The sequence below is a fragment of the Ceratina calcarata genome, unplaced genomic scaffold (genome assembly GCF_001652005.2).
Source record: "Ceratina calcarata isolate Rehan_Ccalc_2016 unplaced genomic scaffold, ASM165200v1 scaffold48.2, whole genome shotgun sequence".
Classification (NCBI taxonomy): domain Eukaryota; kingdom Metazoa; phylum Arthropoda; class Insecta; order Hymenoptera; family Apidae; genus Ceratina; species Ceratina calcarata.
The window spans coordinates 1325963-1349396 of NW_017172225.1; the positions used below are offsets into that span (position 1 = coordinate 1325963).

The 23434-nt window shown below is 49.6% G+C and overlaps 1 protein-coding gene across 3 annotated transcripts in view; it reads right to left on the reverse strand.

Moving 5' to 3' along the window:
- LOC108627695 (uncharacterized) overlaps nucleotides 1-23102 on the reverse strand; it is a 35054-nt gene extending 11952 nt beyond the window's left edge. For 2 of the 3 annotated variants that reach the window (XM_026816033.1, XM_018029067.2), the window contains exons 1-3: nucleotides 22783-23102; nucleotides 21021-21121; nucleotides 6857-6932 (exon numbers count right to left, since the gene is read on the reverse strand). In XM_026816033.1, coding sequence (XP_026671834.1) covers nucleotides 6857-6932; nucleotides 21021-21066 — 122 coding nt within the window. In that variant the 5' untranslated portion in view covers nucleotides 21067-21121; nucleotides 22783-23102. The other variant, XM_026816034.1, reaches the window with a different exon arrangement.
- Nucleotides 23103-23434: the final 332 nt, after the last annotated feature.

A 23434-nucleotide genomic window follows, 5' to 3' on the forward strand; every position in this document is an offset into this window, starting at 1 on the left:
GGAATCGTTTCTCGATTAGTCTCGGGCTCCGGATCGCGCGAGTAATGGAAACTGTTCCCGACAATGTATACCTCGACTATCGGGAGACGTATTCTTCCCTTTACATATCGGAGATTTTTCTCGTTTACCCGATATTCCCGCGGAATCTCATCAGCCCACCTCCCACTCTTTCTCTCTCTCTCTCTCTGTCTGACTGTCTCTCTCTTTCTATCGTTCTCTCCCTGACTTGCCTCGCTTCGTTTCGAAAAATGCCGCCCCGATCCGAAATACCGAATCGAACGATTCGACGTTTGTTAATCCAACGTCGTCTACGGATAAACGATCGAGCTTGTCGATGGGCGGGGGTAAAAAACGATCCGAGTCTCTCGCGCAGGATAAACGGGTGGGAAGCGACCGTTGCACAGAGTTTGTAGGTATGCGCTTTAACGTGATTGCTATGATGCCCGGCCGGCACGAAGGAAGGAACGCGATAGGCCACTGTCGCGTGACAACTTGCCAACCTACCTAGCTACCTACCCGACAAGGGGGAACAACAATTACCGTAATTGATCAACATCCGCGATCGAAGCGAAATGCGCCGCATCAATTTGCTAATCGAGTCCTTTCCTCCGTTCGGTCCTCGATTCCCTTGACTGGGAACAGCGAAAAATCCCTGGAGGATCACCAGGGGGTAAAGATTATTTGAATCGAACGAAAATTGCAGTCTTCAATCCCTTCTATCCTGAATTATGAAATTCTTATGCTCGTTCATTCACTGTCCTCAATCAAAACAACATTCTCGATTGGTAATTGGTACTAAGTGGATGGGGGTAAATTTTTAAGCTACTGTCATGTTAACCTGGTTCACGAGATTAAGGCTGATTAATATAGAATTTGAGCTTGAATTTGGACGATTATTAAGACACTTGACTCAGTTTCCTTCGGTGTAAGGAAACACTGACGGTCTGCCTAATCGGCGATTAGCGACGCGATCCGGCAAAGCGTAGCGCAGCGATCGTATCGACGATAAAATCGCGAAGCGCAACAGGCTACTCGCCGCCCGTGCGAGATAGCGAAGCCTGGATTTCGTGGTTCGGGTAATCCGCGTGATAATTAATATTCGGCAAAGTAATTAAACTAACGCGTTTACGTTGCGAGTGGCGACGGAGTCATCCCGCGACGCGTCGCGATGCAACGCTTCGCATACCTTTTTGGGATGTCCTGTCTCTCTCGTCCCTTCCTGGCAACAGTTTCGACCAAAATGACCACGGTTAATACGCCCGGGCGAAACTTGTCTCGCTGGGAAAACTCGAGTCCGGGATAATTCGAGGGATTTTCGAACGCGAATTTGATTACACCGGTTCTCCTCGTTTAACCACAGCGATCGTCTCGATGACAAAGCCGTCGATCCGCTGGCGATTCAATTTTATATTTCTTACAAGTGGCCAATGAAAGAATTCAGTAAAACATTCCTGAAGTTAATTACAGATTTGACGGGGGGAATAAACCGTCACGCGGTGTCTCACGTGTCGAAAGATTTATCTCCAATTAAGCACTGTACATAATTATAACTGTGTGTCTTTTATACGTACAATGCTCGTATGAGATATTACCCTTGATTTTAAACTTGATGATACGTGTGCTTCGGTTTATGGTTACGAGGATTAAGAGTACGATAAAGTGGGATGCACGACGTATCGTGCAGTCTGTTAGTCGAGCAACGAGAATACCCGCGGCATGGCAGTTGGATCGTTGCACCGTTGCAGGAGCGACACGGTCGCATCGTCGCATCCACGTTACCCAAGGGGGGTCATGGTTGCGCTCACTCCCTCTCTCTTTCCCTCTCTCTTGCTGTCGCCGTCGTCGCCGACGAAGCTCCCTAGTTCCCAGCTGCAGCTACCGGAAAAGGGATTGCCGCATTCGAGCGTAGGTGCACAATTTGGAGGGTTGCGTCGTGGGATTGATTTGCATCCTCCGGCTCATTTGCCGGGTCGTGTCCTGCGGGAACTCGCTCCATCTCTTCCGTTCTCTCTTCGCTTTCTTTCCCCTTTGTAGCGGCTTTCCCGAAGCTCTCCCTACCCCCCGTACAGAGCCCTCCAATTTTCTCTACCGTCGCGCCTGCTTCTTTATTTTTCCTTCTGACGTAAAGACTCAAGGCGAAAATTTTCTGCCTCGATTCGTGCAGTGGGCATTATATTTGTCGTGCACGACCGGAGAGAATTAATTATCGTAGACGTCAAGATTAGTCTCGCAATTAATTATTATCGCCATTGTTTTTCACTTGATGTTGGCATCCTTTGCACTTGGATCTGTTTGTCACGGCACCGGTATTACGGTATCCACGGTTGAAAGAACTCGGTTCTTTGACGAAATGAGAAAGGGGTACACAACAGCATGGCTCCATCGTCAATTAACGAGTAGGTCCGGCACGACGCAAGAGGTGTCTCGTCTTTATTGAACGCGCCGCGCACTAATTCTGCGTTTCGTTCGCATTCGCGTAAAGGCACTCTTTGATGTAGGAGAATCCGGCCGACCGGATCCCGGATCCGAGTGCCGACAAAGATCGAGGAGAGCGTTTTGTGCTCTCGAGATAACCGACGGATGGAGGGTTAATAAGGGAAGCTCGTGGCAGAATTTGTAACGAAGAAAGCGTCGACTGGGAAAAGTTACGAGAAGGAGACGAAGGAGGAACAGGGGAATGAGGTTGCAGCAGTACATCGGAAACAAATGCCTTTGAAGCTCGTTCTTCGGACTTCGCCTTTCGACTGGAAGGAGATCCTGTTCAACGGTTAGTCGTGCTCGGAAGAATTCGGCTCGCGCGAATTTCCCAGACATTTTCATGGCGAATTCAGAGGAAAGGAAGGAGATCCGCGGCCAGATTCACGGGGCCGAAGTTCGGTCGCGCGCGCATCGAGAGTCAAGAGCTTCAGAGGATGAAATAGGACAGAACGAGGCGAGGCGACACGCCGGATAAACCAACAAGCGAGCGTTCGCCGGGGACGGTAAACTAATTTGCAATTTATACCTACGCCGGGGAACGATCCCATCCTCTCTCTCTCTCTGTCTTTCTCTCTGTCACTCTCTTTCGACCCCGTCGTGCCCGGCTGGCACCTAATATCAAAGAACACCAGCCCATCTTTCTTATCTTCCCGGAAGAGAAAAAACAGAGATCATCAACATTTAGCTTTATTTGGAATTTCCAATGAAAGTCTGTTATGACAAAGTAATATGAACGTGGCTTTTCATTTGAATACTTCAAATAATTTTCCTTTTCCGTTGGAGTGTAAGGAGTCTCGCTCGATATAACCTACTGACTCGAATAACTCTGCTCTAATAGAAGATCTCGGTTAAACAAACGACGGTACGGGACCCCTGCTTCTCAACCCTTTCCGCCTCTTCCTACGGGAGGAGGATCGTCTCGATCGAATACGACGGACGACTCTCTGAATGGACGTGAGATTCGCCGGGTTCCGTTTGAATAAATCACGCCGACTCGGAGTTTACGAGAGCGGGTAGGTAGGTAGGTAGAGATGCAAAGTTCTCGTTCGAAGCGAGGAACGTCAACTCGGCCTCGAACCTCGTTAATTACTAAACTCGTCTCCGCTTCTCGTCCCTGTCACGTCGCTTGACATCCTTTTCTGATTCTCCTTTTTCTTCCATTTCGGTGCGGCGATCCGCCCCGGCTCGGATCGAAACGATCAGACGTTCGAAAATCGAGACGTGAGACACGTGTCTACTAAGACGAAATTAAGTGCGCAAATAGTTAGTGTGCAACGTTAGATTCGCGAAAAGAATGCTCTTCAGTTACGGCACGTGCCGTAACGAGCGAACGAGCGAAGGGAACAAACGATCGAAGGGTGCAAAGGCGACGAGCCGCTGCAGCCTGCCCCTTTTTACGTGTGATTCCTTCGAGGTATCGCTGAGACGCACACACGCCGAGGAGGAAAGGCGTGCACTCCAATTTGCCGACGCTTCGTGCACTTTTCAGCATCTCGTTTACGACGTTACGTGGAAAGCATACTGCACACTCCCGTCGCGTCGCGCTTTGACGTACGATACCGGGGCGAAATGGAAGGAAGGATTCTCTGTTACTACGCTCGTTGTTGCGTCGCCTCGCGTCCGGAGAAAGAGTACGCGCGGCTCAATCGACGGGCAAACTTTCCACCGGGCGATATTCTTCGGGTCCCGGGGGACGCGAATCGATCGACGACCAAGGATAACGAAAACTTTCAGAGAAGATATCGGCAATGAGGATAATACCTTATGAAATCTTATGAGACTTCCCACGACCCAACTCTTATTCACTCCTCGTTTTCGCGCGATCCTATTGCAACAAAATGAACCGTACCTATAATTGAGACAGCAACATTCTTCAAATGAACGCGCGACAGTAAAAGATGTTTGTCGAAGAAGGAAACTGAAAACGATTCGAGAGACGGGCAGAGTCATGACTTCGTGTTCCTCGAATTAATCTGAGGATTTCACGAGAAGGGATCAGAAGGTTGATTCAATCGATCGGATTCGGTCCAATTTGCGATGTACGATCAGTGAGATCTGCCGCGGAGGGTCGACGACACGTCCCGAACAGAATGATTTTTAAGTAAAAATCTCGCGGCCGATTCCCGCGACCCCTTTTCTTTTTTTCCTTACCGTTTTTCGCGCCGAGCACTCTTTAGACGAGTCGCGATACCCAACGGCCGACCTTATTTTGCTTCGTGAAAAGTCGTTGAGCCCCGTGCCGCCACTAATTAGAATGCATATTCCGCGACCAGCCGTAATTGTAGGACGCGCAATGCTACGCCATAATTTCATTACGTCTTAATTAACATGGTGGTACGAGCACGCGCACGTGGCCGTCGGTTTAAGGATTCGCGGAACACCGTCGAGGATGCGGAAAGGGTTAAAGCCTGAGGCACCCGGCTTTTGATCCTTTCCGATACGTACCGCGCTTTATTTATACAAAGCGTTGTGCTTCGCATGAAACGCGATTCGGTTTATCGAATATTTCCACTGATTTCATTTATCCCGTCGAAATTCCACGTTTGTCCGCTCGGTTAAAAGTTGTTAACGGGGTTATTGCGTTAAAATGCGAGCGTGCGAAGATAATGGAATAACACGTGTTTGGTTACTCGCTCCGAGTAACGTATTTAAAGCAGCTAAAACTTTGTACGATTATTACACGAAGGTTTTCCTTGTCCTCGTGCTGCGCGATAATAAGCTCGCCAAGAAAATGGAGAGGAGCTACCGCGGAACGACTTCGGTTTTATGCCGCCACGACGCAACGTTACATTCCTGAGATATCATCGTTTCGAAATGGTAACGTTCAAACGCTTTAACATCGACTGCTCGTGTCATCGAATTTTTCCTGTTACGTAACCGAGCTGTTCCGCATCTGTTATGCGGAACGGTCAGCCGGGATGGTGAGTCGATCGCGTTGTTTTTACTATTACGATCACGCGCATCCGTTTCGTGGAAACCTTTTCCAAAGGAATTCCACGCGAAGCGCCATTCGGCATTTTATATCTAAAGAACCAATTGAGATCTCGCGACGAGGAAACGTAACGTATCGACCCTTTTCGCCTTCGTCTTCCAATAGACATTGTGCATATTTGGAAAGATCAAAGACTGAAACGGGCGATAACGGCTGGCCGGAATTCAGAATCCGATCTACACCCTGGTGCCACTGGCCAGTTCCCATGAATCGTGGTTAATCGAGATTCGTTAACAGAGATTCGGTGAAACCCGTCGTCGTTTCCTACCGGAAGAAACTTTGATTCCGCACTAACTGGACTCGTGCAATTACCGGCCGGACGGCGACGCGACCCAGCGAGCGGGGACGGGGCTCGCTCGCAGAAATACCAATGATGGATGGTAATTCAGGAGGCAGGCGTATTCTAATTAGCTAGGGAACGAACCATAGAAGTTCGGTACGTTCTTCAATTTCCGTTTAAAATATTTACGAAATCCGTGAGACGGTAACGGGAAACACGCGGTGAGATCCGCGAACGATGTTCGAAAGAGATCTCGCGGGAGTTGGGAAAAAGATCATGGGCCGCGCGCGGCTCGATGCCTTTCGGAGGCAAGCATCTTTTTCAGGCGAGAAACCGAACGGAGGTAGAGGAAGAGGAAGAAGCTTTCCCGCTCGGATTGCGGTCTACGATATTGCGGAGTATAAATAAATAAAGCGCGAGGAGAGCGGAAAGATATCGAGATTCCTAGCTCCAAGGGATTGCCGCCGATCCATCCTCTTCTCCCTCGTCTTATTTTTAATCTTATTTACTGTCCGGCTCGGACGCTAAGCGTAAACTCGATACGTTATTGGCTGGCATCTTATCGATGTCTTTACGAGTTCTTCTCGCCCAGTTTCCTCTACCGTAAATAACCGAGAAAAATCGTACACGACCCGTCCTCGCGCTACCGCTGCTTCCTATTTTCCGACGCATGCTTACATACACCACTTTTCAAGTTTCCGGATGCATCGTGAAAACAGTCAGAGAATACTCTAATTGAAAGATCGTACAATGACTTAATTCGTGTGACAGACGATCCACCATAAATCATGAACAATTTGAATACGATTGTATTTGTAATACATTTTTACGATGTGTCCTAAGATTCATGAATAGGGGTGCACGCATATGGATCTTCTCCTCGGGCACGAACCGATTTATCTCGCGTCCGTCAACGTCGAACCGACGATTGAAAGTTGATGAATAGCAACACGACCGTTAGACAATGATTTCGGTCAGATTCCGGTTACGATTTTGGTTGATCGATCGGCGCGGAGATCGATCGTGAACATAAGACAGGCTCAGAGGGAATCGTCTCCCTTTGACGACGCGACCAACGCTCGACGTTGCACCAAGAGCACTCTTACCTGCACTCGAGTAGCGCGTTCTTGCCCCTGACGGAGTACGCCGGGACGGTTATGCGAAGCAACTTGAGACCAGCCACTGCAACAGAGAGAGAGAAAACAAATTTCTTTTAGATACGAGAACCAGTGTGACGAAGTTAAGGATGTATTGGCTATACAGTCAATCCCAAAAGTTTATGCACTTTAGAAACGCATTTTTTAAAAAGAAATCAGACGTCGGAAGAACATTGCNGTACTTAACTGGATATTTCCTTCTATACTTTTTAGCACTTAGCTATTTATTATTAGCATTATTCTTCCGACGTCTGATTTCTTTTTAATTATAGGAAATGCGTTTTTCTAAGGTACATAAACTTTTGGGATTGACTATGTAGCCAATACATCCTTAAGCGAAATATTGTCCAATAAGTAAGATATCATTATATCAGAATATGAAACGATGATTAAACGCATTTTGATATTCGTCAGCGAATGGACACACACTATTTGTATTTAATCGGCACAATTTTTCTATCTACGCCGGTCTTACGTTTTTTCCGGGCTCTGATCCTTGACCCACTTGGAACAATATGGGCATTAAGAAAACGGTACTCATCGGAAGGATACCGAAATCGTCGACCTTCGCGTGGTCGATTCGAACCAGACTCCACCGTAGCGAAGAAAAGCTTGGAAAGTTTGCAGCTCGATCGAATGAGAGGGTGGAGGGCACGAAGGGCGTCCGCGAGTGGATGTACTAGATGCTCAAACAATGCTCGGCAAACTCCATTGTGTCGTCCTTTGTGCCCGCTCTCCTTTTCTTCCCTTCTTCGGTCCTAAACCCCTGTGTAGGTCAACGCCGCGACGTAGAAAAGCAGTCGCGATTTTTTTCATTCAATTCCGGACCAGGCTCGCGTCAACCCTGATACGTTCTCCGATATCCATTTAAAAGTAAATCCACGTTTCCCAAATTAAAAATGCTTGAGTCCAGAAGTGATGTCGTAACGCTAGTGATTGGTCAGCGGCAAGATCACTGGAGAAGGAGAGGCAGGCCTACGGGGGCAGGTGGGCAGGCAGGCGGCCAGCCAGCCAGCCAGCCAGCTAGCCAGCCAGCCAGCCAGGTTCAAAGGGGTTTTGCGTTTAATTAAGCTCGCGCGATATTTTACGACGGTGACGGTGCGCGTGGCTATTCCACCGAGGGTCGGCCTTTCTCTGGATCGTAAAATATACCGACCGTAATGCACCGTTACGCGGGCACCGTGTAGAGACCGGCAGGTGAGTTCGGTTTGAATTATTCCCTCGGAGAGTCGCAATTTTTCGTACGTCCTAACGTGATTTTCGAGGCGAGCCCCACACGGGAGGGACGGCGGCGGCAGCGCGAAATCTCTCTCTGGTATCACGTTTTTTTCCCCTCCTCGCGAAGCGTAATTTCTGCGCCGTGACTTTCGGGCACCGCGACGGACATTTCGCGTACGTGGCCGGCTTGTAAGTTACCGCTACGGAAAGAAGAAACGTCGCGGTGCGCGGTTAATCTCTTCCACGGGCGCGTCGCTTAATCCGGGGCTCGCGATCCAAGATACATTGTCCTCCTAATTACGCGGGGCCACGATCTTAATGGACTTGGAAATGCCGGGCGCGTCAGTTCCGTGCGCAAATTACGCAAACGTGGCGGGACTCTTTGAAAAGAACGCATCCCCGAACAACGAGAATCGCGTTGTTTTAAATGCGAGCCGCGAGTTATCACCCCGGCACCGCGCGTTGTTTTTCATTGCTCGAATTCCTCCGCTCGTTCTAATTCATCGGAGTGGGTTGGGTCGACGGCTCGTGGAAATTATTCTGAGTGAATCGCGAGAACAAGCCCCGGGCTCTGCGAGAATCGATAATTCTGCGAATCGACTGCGAACCAACGATTTGACGTCTCGTTTTGGCTTTGCGGCGACCGAAGGTTCCCGGAACCTGGCCACGACAATAACGTCGCTTACGGTGTACGTAGCGCTATCGTCCATTGAATTAGAGTGCCCGCGGCGTTTCGAGACAAACCAGAAGGAGAGCGAGCGAGACCCAGGCTGGTGGACTACACGGAGCTTTTGGCCGAACGATCGTGACGCGGGTCACAAGTGCCGCCCTATCGGCCACCACGATTCGCTTTCTCCTCGCTCAGAAATTAATTGCACGCCGGTTCGACTTTGAATAGCCACTCCAAGTCGGTACCCTCCGCCAAACTCGTCTACATGAACGCGGGTTCTACGCGTTGTCCATCCCCCACCATCCTTCGCCTAACTACGAATTAACGCGACGAATTTCTCGAGTCGTCCGAAATACCGATCGTCACAGTCGCGTTTTGGAATTTAATTCGATCGTGACACGTTCCGTCGTCGAGTTCTGACGTCTCGATGACCGATAACAACGATCGAATACTTGAAACACGGTACAAGTCTACGGAGACCTTCAACGATTTCCTGGGAAGCCGACACGGAGAGCGTCCAAAGGAACTATCTTTGACGTGTCTTCAGTCTTCGACGCGAGGTTTCCCGAACGTCGACGGAAAAGAAGAGAACGCGCGCGTCGTGTTTCCGGACGAGAAACGAAGCTCAATGAGCTCCACTCGTTACCGGCCCAATTAATCCTGTTTATCTCGAATCGCGGATAAATCGTGCGTTCTTTTTTCTTTTCTACGTTTCGAACGAGGTGGAGCTCGAGGACGCGTCTCTCGAAAATCACGGGACAAAGAGCGTCGGAAAACGGTGCGAGCATCGTTTTCATTTGCACGCTGATCCGTGTAAAAAGGAATCGTGCGAGTAGTATTGACACGTGTTTGGTCCGACCCGCGGGAACAACGACACCGCGGTTTTGAAAGCGATCACCCGTGTCAATGCGCCATTGTGACAATGGAAAATGTGTAAAATGGAATGAGCCGGGCAACGATTTTACAAAATTGTTTGGCGACAATTTCGTTCCGTGGATTCGCGAGATCCAGTAAGAAGACGTCGTTTGCCGTGCGAAAATAATTCGGGTGGTGCGAGTATCGCGTTACTTCGCGAGGAGGGTCAAAACGCGAGAGACCGATCGAAGTTGTTTGCCCAATAAAGAGAGCGTTGCTCGAGACGGACGTCCGAGGAGTCGTTATCTCGTCCTATATAGGTCTGCTGTCCGGCCAAAGGCAGCCAGCCAAGGCGGTCAGAGCTCGTATCTGGTCACGCCACCGCACCGGTTAAATTCCCCCTTACGTACTTATCGCGAATTAAAGCGCTCCTTCAAAGGGGTAGGCCGGAGACACGGAAAGGTAAAAGCGGTCCCTCCTACCCCATCCGTCCGTCTCTGTATTATCGCGTTTCGGATGAGTTTCACGCGACCGCGCAACCGTCACTCGACATTAACGTTTCCATTATACGATTACGACTAAACCCATCGTTCCCGATTTATCCGCGGCGCGTACGTCTTTCGATGAAATTCGTCGACCCGTTCGTGAGATTGCGGACCCATCCGACGTCGTTTTATACGTCTCGATGTTACCCCGAACGATCCGCGCGGGTTAACGATCGCGAACACCTACGTAAACTGTGCAGACGCTCGTAACAGGTGTACTCGCGGCGATAAAAACACCCCCAGCCGTGAGCCCTAACCTCCGATGCAATTTTCTGAAACATCAGATCCGTAAATCTGTCCACATGTCAAGATAATAAATTGCATCAAGAGCAGTGTACGGCAATCTCATGTCGCAGCAATTGCGCAGTTAAAATCCTTAGCTCGGACGTCCGACGATACGATTGATTACGACGAAACGACACAAAAATCAAGCTGCGCGGTTAATTATCCTTAGGAAAATCGAACGGGGACGGGGGGTTGAAATGATCTCGTCCTCCGTTAGATCGATGGCAATTTGTTAAAGCATGGCGTGCGACTGGATATGCGTGCGAGTTCAGCGCTGTCGAGAAATAAGTGGCGAACACGGAATGTGCTAGCCCCGGGGCCGGACAATTCGGTACGATATAAAAGCCGCCACTCCCGCCCTGTGGTTCCCTATCTTTCGTCCGAGTGGCAAGCCGCGTGTACCCTCCGCCCTCCCAGCGTGTACCTACGTAAAGGTCGTGGGCGATAAATTTATCCGGACGATAAGAGCCCGATTTTTGTCTTTACGAGCCTCGCCGGGCCCTTCCCCGTCCGCGGAAGCAGATATAGAAAGGGCGGCTTCCGGGTTATGGCGTGACCGGCGTCACCCTTCACGCGGCGAAGCAAAAATAAAGAAACACACTAAAAGAAAGGGAGAACTGCCTAAAATGCACGCGAGCGTTTCGCAAAAACAAACAATTCCGGTCTTGATCGAATTCAGTGATTTCGAATACGGTCAATTATAATTGTCATTCGGATCGAAACGGGAACGACCAGTGAGTAGTGTACGTCGAAAGGGCTATCGCGTAATGCTATCGAGGCACATTTTCCCCTCGGACGCTCGCCGGGCGGACAGCCGCGTAAAAACCGCGTGGAAATCGTAGGGTGATTCCCCTGGTCGTTTCCGCGCTTCGGGGTAGAGGAAACGGAAGAACTACGTACGGGACGACCGGTTTTTCATCGATTACTCGCGGCAACGCGACGCCGGTTCGGGGACGGGGGAGTGAAAACGAAAAGAGCAGCGATCTATACGCTCTTTGTCGGCTGACTCAGCTGAAACGCACGCGCCATTAATATTAATTATCGTGTACACACGCGTCGTCATCGCGAATACTCTTTTTTGGGGCGGAAAACGGTTCAGACGGCACTCGAAATCGAGAGAACGGGCCTCTCTCGTTCCCGTTCAATCGCGACTTTCGCGGAGCACGAGGGAGCCAAGTGGCCAGGTCTGCGATTAATTATGAACGACGAAAGGACTCGCGAACGAGGCCCTTCGTCACGATTCACGGGCTTTTCGCGTAGAAACTAGTAAGTAAATGAAGTGCGAATATCCGACACGAATCAATATTGGGGTCGAACTGGGTCAGTGCTCGCGCCGTCGAATAACGCGAATGATTTATGTGATCGCAATTCGCGCGCGTAACGAATTCGTTGCTGGATTCTTAATAGATGAGGAATTCCTAGAATACGTTGTGTAAGCGGGTGGCACAAAACCCCGACAAATCCGGATCAGGATCTCAATCGAAATTTTCGTGCGATTAGGAAACTCGGATAAGAATAGAGCACGCGACGGGGGATGAACGGGAATAGAGGGTACGGGGTATTGGAAACTTTTCTCGTTGTTCGTCGAAACAGAGGGAAGATGCGAAAAGTTTAGTCGCGAACTCGATACCGTATCCCGCAATCTCCCGATGAACGGGACCACGCGCGTGGGCGGGAAAAGAAGAGGCGAGCATGGCGAGACGCAATTAGAATCAATCATTCGATATTTATGGAGTGGCTCACGGCGTCGGAACGAGCCGGACTCCCTCTCGCCGAGTTAGTTTCCGCGCCGCCCTCGATGTTCCCCGAAGGGGTGCTACGGGTCTGGCTCAGTACACATAACCCTTCCATTTACAATGATACGATAATAGCGTAACCTTCGTGCGAGCACAGAGGAACGTAGACGAACGACCGGCGTGGATGTGTTTCGCGTTAAGTTCGCCGCGCCGAAACTGAACGAGTTCCATGATAAAGTAACGAAGAGAGGGGGAGAGGGAGAGAGAGCGAGAGAGAAAGAGAGAGTGAGTGAAAAGCGCAATGCAAATAGTGGACCCCTCGTTTGTGAACAGAAACGAGTTCGACCAGTTGTGATATAACGAAACGAATTCGTTAATGAGAAAAACAAGACTTCTTTCTATCGGACGGAATCAATTTACAATGTTCAATTCGAACTTTAATTGGCTTCTATTAGCCATTGCACAAATGGTTAAATTGATAATTACACCGTCAAGCTTTAACGGAATCCTGAAGGGCTTCGTTTAATATCAATTATGCTCGTGCATTAATTACGTTTTATACTCTGTTGAAATGAAAGTGAAACGGACGTGTTAATTGCTTGAAATTCTTAGATCGACGTTTCGCACGTGTTTTTTGTCCACTGCACGTCCCTTGGTCGTAAGTGTCGCGAGAGAAAAGGGTCGCAGACGGCTGGGTGTACAACCGAGCGACGTATTTGAATGTTTAATGAGAGCCGACGATGGGCAGCCACGTTGCTAGTTGCCGATTACGTACGTCGTGCAGAAATTTCCATTTAGTGGATCGTGTTTCCCGTGTACGGAAACCGACCGACTTTCTCTCGGTTTTCGCGGATATACGTGTGCACTGACGTCTCGAAATAGTTATTTATACGGCCACGGTGGCTGGCCCGTTGCAACGGAATCGTACCGAACCTCTCATTTCTGTACGTCTGCGTCTGTGTGTGTGGATCACCAAATATAGACGGTCGATCGAATTCGAGTTTAATAATTAAAACGTTACCTTCACTCTTTATGCTTGACTAACCTCGTACCTATTTTAATTTCGTATGACGTATGAATCTGTAATGGTGTGTACAGTCGATGCAGATTAATTTTCCAAACAGGATAGGATAATCGAGTGTCGAGGAAAGGTGGGAGAAGAAGAAACGGTATCGAACGAATTACGGGAAGTAAAGCGTGTAGAACGTATGGTTCGATCTTGCGATGGACTCAGACTCGGACGCGTTCGACGCGGAATTCGAAATCGCTTTGGACCCGAGCCAGGGGGGGGGGGGAAGAAGGAGCGCGAGAGAGGAGTCCGGGTCTTTCGTTCGATAGGAAGTTCGTCGAGGGGGATGCGACGACGCGACGCGACGCGACGTCCTATTGTTCGTCGACGATGCGTCTTTTCAAAGTTTAAAGGCGTCCCGATGACGAACGAGCGAGTAGAGAAACGATTCCTTTCTCGCCCGAAGGAATTCGTCGGCGTGACGGCGAATCGGCGGACCGCGAAGAACAGCGTTGCAGGGATAATTTTTATTGACCGAATCATGATTTAAGGCGGTCAAAGCCGACCGATGAATCCCCCCAACGTCCTCTTGTACCGGTGACGTTCGCCGAGCAATTAAAGTCCTGAACGTGTTTGCACTTTTCGGTAAACGTTTCCAGCAAAAACAGCCGTGTAATGGGTACACTGACGTTCATAAATGCAAGAAAAACAGTAAAACCAACGTTATGCTCGTACTGCTCCCGGATCACTGAGTGTGCAGTAGTCGTATGAAACGTTTGAACATCGTCGATCCAAAGTTTTTTCTCGATCGAAATGACTCTTCTGTCGATGGCATCCTCGATTGACACTAATTAATTGTTGCAGATACGGTTTTATAGATTCTCTAAATTCTCTGAATTCGCTCTTTTAAACTTATCTATTCATCGAAATAAACTTTCAGCCGGTGATAAAGGAGGTATATTTGTCGGTCGTGCATTCAAATTTGCACGTATCCTAATATAGCCGGGTGCAGCGAAAAGAGTGAAAAAGGAGGATCACGGGGCAGGAAACAAGACCGTGAGAGGAACGAGTTTGGGGTAATACGCGATGCGGTTTTATGCGGCGCCCCTCGCCCCTTCTGTCCCGGGTGTAGTTACTTTTCGCGTATAGTTCATCGCAGCGCGAGCAATGAAAGTATTATTCCTAATTATCCCGGAAATATAAAAATACTAATGCCTCTCGGAGTTCGTTTCTCGGCGGGGCACTCTATCCTCGTGTTACGAGCCGACGCGACATGTAAAAAAGAAATTTCTACCGCCATTTCCGCCTGGAAGCAATCATTCTCAATGTGCACAGCCGAGCTAATAAAAGTTAAATTACCTTTCATCGTCTGTAAAATACTGTTTAATCATCGACTCGATAAACCGGACTACGGCTCTGCTAGATTTCGAGCAACGAAATAAATAATGAGATATGTATCGTTCGTACGAAGGAAGAGGGAGGGTCGGAGTATGAAAGTCTTTTTTAATTTACGGCCAGAGCTCGAAACGCTCGAACTCGCAGGGAATCGCTTAACGAGGCGACGCGGGGACCATTTGGAAAAGCGCGGCGCGTCAACCGGTAGACACATACGGCGCGCGATGGAAAAAAGGGGGTCGAAGGGGAATCGATTCGTGAACGCCACCGGAGCGGAGCGTTAACGATTCGACGTGGTGCGGCGTGGCGCGGCGGCACCAATCGTTTTATCGACGAATTAAGCCGAATTAAGGCTGGCCCTGCGGGACGCGGACTACGCGCGATTTCACACGCCGCGCTTTTCCTCCCATTGAATTGCCAAAAATTGTTTTATCATCGTTTGCCATCCGCGGCACCGACCCCCGCGCCGATATCTGTTGCACGGGAAGTACTTTAACGGGCACGACCCATTTGGGAAAATTCAATGCTCCTCCTCCACCCCTCCATATCGACCACCTTCGGTTGACCGGACCTTTCGATACCCATTTTCCTTGTAAGTACGTTTCCACGTTGGTCCGTCCTCTCTCAAGAGGGAAAACGGAAAAGCAGAGAATTCGTAGGTGGCCGCGCGCGAGATAACATTTTTCCAATTTCCCGGACTAATGTAAATGCTCTCGAGAATAGAACGGAAATAATCCGTCGGACTAATTTCTCTACCACCGTTTTTTCATCTCTCCCCTCTCGTCCTTCTGCTCTCCTTTTTTTTTCATCAAACTCAGTTTCCTCCAGACGTTTTCATGCCGCGGGAAAAAAAGGCGCGCGCGCGCGCGCACAGCGCACAGTAGTGGAGCGCGCGCGGCCGGGCAAATAAAATCCGACGAATTAATTAGAAATGTACAAGCAGTGCCGTTGCGCAAACCGGGGGGAAAATACGAAGCGGTTACGATTTAATGAGTTTGCGTTCCGTTCTAAATTGCGGGACAAAATTACGGCCGATCTCTGTCGGAGAACTCGCTGGTCGCACAACGAGCCCCGCTTACGCGTCGCGTCGCAACGAGGAAAAAATCAAAGCGTATCGCCTGTCCTGAGTCGGTTAACGTGACGCCAAGTTATCTGGGGCAAAAAGCTTAAACGTGTGTAATTCAAACCTACTTGCAGCGCGAGTTTTCCAGGGATATTCACGAGGGTTTGAATTCGTTAAAGGTTCAAATATATTTCCGTATTCTATAATGATTCCATCGACGATCCAAGGCCGATCTCAGCGGTGGGAATACCGAGGCGATCTCTCGGTTTCTTTTTTGCAGTAGCTACTGGCTAGCTGCGCGTGGAAAATTAGAGGATCCGTGGGTCGAGAGAACGAGAGGAACTGGCCGGGGAACTCGATTTACATACCTCGACGGGCCTGGATCGCGTCGGATCAAGTTAGCAGGGGGCGACGAGTGAACTTAATTAAGCGCGTGCGCGAATCGTGACGGTTCGCGGCCGTACACGTGCCCCGTGCCCTGGTACACTTCGTTAAATTTTATTCGCCGTAATTGTGACTGCGTCGTCGCCGCGGTCGGCCCAACGGTGTTCCCGACACCGAAAACGGGCTACCACGGGGCTTCGCCCGTCTCCTCTCTTTAATTACATCCTCCACCTCCTCGTCGAGGCTTAAGACCGAACCTGTTAGGTGTACCGGAAGCGCATTTTCGAACCGCGAAAGGGTTAAAGAGACACCCACTCGTCGACGGATCTTTTAGCGTCACCCCTCGTTAGCGGAACGTTAATGAGAAAAATCTTGCCGCTGCGTTCGAGCGAGACGTGACTCGCGCCTCGGACCGTCGCGCGCCGTTTTAGGACCCGACGATGATTCGTACGCGAGAAAGACGGTCGCGAATAAAAACGGTTTTTTATCGCCAACGAGATAGAATTGCCCGATAGGAAATCGTGTCACCGTACGCGCCGCTGCTGCTGCTGCTGTTGCTGGCTCGGTTCTTTTCGGTGGCCATCGAATCGATCGATCGTATCGCGACCGATCTGTTCCAGTTATCCTTCCGCTTTCCGTTCCCATCATTTTCATAAAGCTCCGCTTAGATTAAACGAATCGACCGATTCAGTAAAATTCACGTGCAAACGAGCATTCTTTGATCGTTCCATAACTGTTCACTATCTCAAAGAGTATTAAGCGCCGAGTCTGATCAGATACGTTTCATAGATAACACAGATATATTATACTTGTATTCAATCGAACCGATGGAAGTTCAATAGTTTCTTTGACCTATTAATAACTTATTACTAATAGCCCGAGTTACTAATTGCCCGAGAGCACTGACAGCAGGGCTCGCAATAACTCCGTGGTGATTCGTCGGTCCGCGAAATTCTTTCGACAAATTACGATCCACGCGTGAACGAGGGGATGCAGTTTTACCAGCCGGGACCAACAGTTTTCCTAACGATTTCGCATTCCATTACACCCGTTTAAATTCGTCACTTTAACTCGCGTTAACGTCGTTTCGCGTGTGACAACGGTGGCCCGCGATATTTCGTTTAAACCCCCGCGAATTGGACATTACTACCGCGCGAACGCGTCCCCAAAACGTTCACGGCACGCACACGGCCGGGCCACCGGCGATTGCAACGCGAATATTTAATGCAACCGTCAATTATTCGAATTCGGTTGGTAAATTGGCACCATATCGATTACGCGTGCAGCTACGCAAAAGGGTGCATCGGAGCCCGGCGTACGCGTTCACTAATTACGCGTGTTTCCAGGACAATGGCCGAGGTCGAAATGAAAAATAACCTTTAAGCAAGGAGAAACGGTCGCAGAAACAGCGGCTGGACAATTTTTCCGTTTTCCACTGCCGCCGTTGCTTCGACGCGGTGAAAACGGTTTATTGGAGAACGACGCGTTCGAGTAGAAAGGAAGCTGAATTACGGAACGGTGATAAAAAAGTAACGCCAGCCCTCGCCGTTCTGGCTAAGTAATCGAGGATATAAAATATGCAACTCCCTATCCCTGGCTGAAATGCATCTTCCTTTTTACTCTCTCTCTCTCTCTACCCCTCTCCCCTCCCCCGCGTTGCCTGGCCGCGTAATTAACGGGTCGAACGGTAATCTACGGCGACAGGGAACTAATGGCAACCGTGAACGAAAGGAAATCGCGCGAATCGAAGTCGCGTTTCGGATCAACGAACACGTCCCTCCGTCGCTTCTCGGAAGTGCAACCCGTTTTATTAAATGAGTGTTCAACACACGATGGTGATTATCATACGCGACAGTGCGTTTGTTACGTTGCACGACCGCCTGTACGCGATGCATAACGATTTGTTTCGTTCACCGATCTTGGCTCCGCAAAGAACTTCTGAGTTGCTGTAAAGGCGAGAAAGGAAATCTGGAAGGAACGGACTCGCTCCGAGTCACTGCGGACATTTCTCGCTTCCGGTTCGAGGAGGTCCAAGTACAGGTTGAAAAGCGCTGAAATCGCACTTCCTCGAGTAGGTGCCTTTCTCGGAACAGCGAGCGAAACGACCGAGAGCTACGAAAGAGAAAGGGGGCAAAAACTCGAGCGTAAGGGAAGGAAAGGCAGCAGGGTGGAAGTTATTAGAGCTCACTACTCGGTGTGCGTGTAGCCAATAAGTGTTCGCGGTTGCGAGCCTGTGAAACGTTTGAGAGAGATCGGCCAGAAATAATTAGACTTCGCCTGCAAATTTTGTCCACGGTTTTTGCTTCCTCCGTTCGTTTCTAACCTGGAACGCGCTCGGAGCATTCGTGATAATAAATGCGGACAGTTCGAGGAAAACTCGTATAGCGGTCTGATCCAAGGAAACAACGTGGGAATTTTGTCTTGTACGAGGAAGTTGCTTTCCGGTCCCAGATCGGCGAAAGAAACGACGTTTTCCGAAGAATTGTCGGGCCAACAAGAGACGCGGAAGCCCGTAGACGGTCAATTACGATACTCTTGGGAAATAACGACCCGTCAATAAGCGCGCATCTCCATTTCCAATGGAAAATGAGACGACGACGACTCGGAGAAGACGATACTGCGAAGCATTTATCAAAAGGGAGTACTGGCTCGGTTTCTGTCCCATCGAGGGAAGGGAAACCGCGGGAGAGGACGTGATAGAGACGCGCGGGCGGGCAGCGAGTAGGAAAAATGATGAGCCAGAAATAATTAGCAGGGTTGCGGAGCAGTCCCGAACGAACGCAGATGTGCCAAGTCCGTATGAAAAATTAATGACATCCTGTTCTCGGCAATCTCCTTCTCTCCGCGCCCGCGCCTCCGTTCTAACCGTTCTTTTTTTTTTACTTTCCTGGGTGTCAAGTTTATTCCCTCATCGGTTCTCCCTTTTTTCGCTCGAGCCTAGTTTCTCCCTTTATTGCCGTCCCCCCCCCCCTTCCGACGATCTCGCGTGTCTCGACGAAATTTAGCCGCGCCACGATCCCCGATAGGCTCTATAATTATCCCGTTTTATCTTCATCAGGTGGGGTGGCTCTAGGGGAGCGAATTCGCGACCGAGCGGGCAATACGTACAACCGTCGACTCACCGACCGCTCGTTCCAAGCGCGTTTTCGATTTGCTTATCCACTCCGATACGCAACGTCGTCTTTCGATTTGTCATCTTTCCATCGAACGAACGACTCTCTACAACCGTCGTTCCTCTTTATAATTTGTCTTCGTTACGCGCGTCAATCACTTTTTCGTTTCCCGTCCCGTCCCGTTCCGTCCCGTCCTGTTCCATCCCGTCGCGTCGCGCCAAACTTCGACGATGTCGTTTTTCATATTTTTGTCGCACCACAAATATCGATCGACGAGTTACACACGCGACCCGTTTCGTAACGACGGAAGCTGAACCCCGTTGATCCGTTTAAAACAATCGCGCGTCGAATTATCGTTTTTTTTTTTTTTTTATCAGAAGTTCAAAGACCAAATTCCGGCCTGGCAGCTTTTCTTTCAGCCTTCGATTCGGCCAATGAACGAGCGCGAACTCGAGCACGAGCGATCACGTTTAACCAATAGGATTCGAAGAACCGCAAAATAAAAAATCATAGACGTTGCGATTAATATGGCTGCGTGCGGCCGCTACCACAAATGAACCGATAGAGAAATATTTGCAGTTAATATTGTCCCATTATAAAAGCGACGTAGTATCGCGTCGGTGGACAGGCGGGCCCGGTTATAACGCGGAACCACCACCCCGGGTATTGATAAACGAGAGGAACCGCGACGCGTCTGTTCGGCATAATACCGATAATTTATGAACGCGAGCAGCCGACCGAGTTTCTCTCCTGCTGTGTGTATATATCCTCCGCAATTAGCTCGTCGATTTTCTGTCTCAACACGGCGATGCGACGCGTTCTCCAAGTTCGCACCGCTCTCGAAAGCATGTTTTATTTATTTATGTTAATCCATTCTCCCCGGATAGTCTTACCTGCGGAGTTTACCGTTTGAAAATTTCATATTCGAATTCCCATTCTCGTACGTACAGTCGGCGAAATACCCTGATACCCTCGACCTCATCTGGAAGACGCCCGCTTCCGCTCTCCCTCCTTATTACCTTTAAATCTTAACGATCATCCCGGCCCCGATCGCAGTTTCGAGATGGATCTACTCGACGAGCGCTCAGGCGCTGGAGACTTCTCAACCCTTTAACGGCTGGTTAAAAATCATAATCGGGAGTGTAATTGGCCATCGATGAAAGTTCAGTGCGAACAGAATCGACGAACATCTCGCCGAGTGGAGGCAATTTACCGTTTAATTTTTCGCTTCGCGAAGGCTTTTACTGGAACGTCGTAAATTCAACCCGTTCTCTCTGTTCCTCTTTCTGTTTCGTATCTCTTGTCGCGATAACGTGGAAGAAACGGTGGAACGTAATTAGAAAGAGTGCTATTTTAAAAACCGCGGCGGTACCCCGAAACGAGAGTCAGCGTTTGCGTCACCGGTCCTTCTTGGGGTCCTCGGTATTTTTAGTCTCTCTTAGGGGTTGAAGATTATTCAGCCGGAAGGTATCGGTGACGAGAACGAAACGGCTATTCTTGAATTAAGCGAGCTGCATTCTCGAAAACGCAAAGCGGATGACTTGACGCTGAAAATATTTCCCTCAAAAAGATCTCTGGTTCACAATTAGAATATTGCCAAAAGACTACAATTCGTAAATACTTGCTTCTCATCCTTGCGGCAATAGAATTTGATCGACTAAAGCTCATTTCGATCTGCATAATTTCCGCGAGTGACGTTTACTGATTCGATCGAGCATATAAATATAACCAGGCCAATACCAGAAGTTTAGAAACATGTTCTTTTCTATCTACGGTCACTTGAGATTCTGACGGTACTTAAGCACGTTACCAAAGCGTTTATGATTGAAAATAAACTCACCTTCTTGTCCGAGAAGCACGGCGATCAAGAACAGCGTAAGATCCATCTCATCGGGTTCGTTTGTCCGGTTCCTGGTTGTCCTGCTCCCTGCTCGCTACGATCTAAACGCAAACGCACACACGTGTCACACAACACTGTCCGTGGAGAATCGCTGATCGCGCAATCGCCGGAAATTTCGATTCCCGTCTCGAAACTCGTTAAATACTTCGCGTCGACGATTTCGTCCGCCGGTTTCCGCGATTTTTGAGCAGCGCCGCGTCATCCGATTTCCCGTTCCGATAGCGTTTACCCCCAGACAGTTTGGCACCGAGACAGGGCCCGTCTAAGAGGGCGGGTAATTTTCTCACGGATCTCCGACGACGATCGCTACGTCGACGAAAAATAAGACTTGAAGATATCCCCGACCGAATTCACCGAACCCCACGTACTGACGTACAACACTTTTTTTTTTTGTATATGTACGCGATTCGTTTCGACCGAGTTTCGCGAACAAGGCGATTCAACGACGGAAGTTCGACTCGGTATCCCGTAGCCTGCGGTGCGAACGAGAGGGACAGAGAAAAGATCGGGTGGAGAAGCGCGAGAAGGAAAGGCGCGAACGGGGGAGCGAGAAAAAAGAAAGTACACCGGTGTAGTAACGGGGAGTACCGGCTTTTAAATGCAACTTGTTGCAATCTCGCCCAAAGCTCCGAGCCTCGCCGCCTTCTTTCGAGCTGGGAAATCGTGCACGTGTGTCCTGGCACGCGTGTTCTGTACACGTGAATCGATTAGAAATTCGGAATAACGAAACGAAGTAAGAACAGCGAGCGAAAAAGCAGCAACGGTTCTTGGTGCGGTGACCGAAGAACACGCGAATACGTACGAGTATAAATACCCTGGGATTTTTTTTTTTAATCGAGATCGTCACGAAACGCGAACGGAGAGAAAGAGAGAGGGCGAGGTAGAGACGATTCCCACAGAGGGTCAACGTACACTGATTGCTGGAATCTCGAGGTCAACTATGTAGACGAGCGGTGACCGAAATTATTAACCATAGGCCAGTCGGTGTTTACTCGACGATACCGCCCCGTCGACCGTACCCGCGACCGACCCTTTGTTTTTCTCCCGATGACACGTGCGCGGGCGATGTCCAGGTGGACACACACACGCACGCACGCACACGATTCAAAATTCTCTCTTCCTCTCCACTTTTCCATGTTCCCCCGCTTCCTCCCTCGAACCCCTTCGCCGTGTTTCCGACTGTATAACGCGAATGCGTATTGATTTGACCGAGACTATTCCCTTTCGGATCCATTCAAAGAAGGGGTGGAGCGGCAACGGGGGTCCGCTTGTTTATATGTTGATATAATTGCATCGACGCGGCCCGAATTCTTTTAATGGGAGAATCGATAATCGTGATCCCCGTCCGAATCAGAGTCTCTGTACGACGGAATTGATACAGAGCAAAAAGCTTTCACATTTCACGGTTTACAGAATCTAATAGCTGCGCCGTACAGTAACGCGATCGATCTACGATGCGACGCGTTTCGACACTGTATTATTAATTCGCATCGATCACTCGAAATTTCCTCTGTCGAACGACGGGATCGACGCACATCCCGTTGCAACTAGTATATCAATGTCCTTGCGTACGATTAACTTCCCAGTGATCCCTCGATCGCTCGAGATTCCCCCTTAATCGAATTTCAAACTTCTCACGGTGAAGCGGCCGGTAGAGAGAGGAGTTAGCAGCGATATTCGATCGGGATTAAGAGCGGCTTACCGCGGCGCCGCCGACACAGCGGCTGCTTCACGAAAGGCTACTTCCGATTCATCGGTCGCGCACGTTCCTCCGAGCCGGACGACGTCGAACAGGAGAAGCGGACGAAATTCCAAGCACTCGACTTAAAAACGAGACCGACGTATCGGGAATCTCAGTTGATTTCAAATAAAACCGCGAAATTCGAATGTTTGAGCCGTGAAATCTCTGACTTCTCGCTTGTACCGTTTCTAATGCGAGTCGACGCTCGCATCAGAGTTTCGCGGTGAGACACAGAGCGAAGGTCGAGGGTCTCGAAGAGGAAAGCTCGCGTCGCGGATGGCCGATGCCGACTACGAAAGCTCGACGTCGCGCCAGTTTAGGTCCGTGCGCCGGTAGGTCGTGTCTACCTGGGCGCGTGCGCGCTACGAACGGTGCAGGTGCGAAATACACGCGGCACTACCACCACCGCGATCGAAAAGCCGTGTGACACGGGATTGTAACGGCCCATGCTGCGTCGAGATCCGATCTTTGGCTTTCGACGCTGAATCCGAACCGGAACCGAACTTTACTCTCGTTCAACTCGAAATTGTCGAACAACGTAATTCATGTTCATGTACATACATTATGTAAAAATTTAAAATCAATTAAATTTATGTCTGTGCAGGCGGTCAAT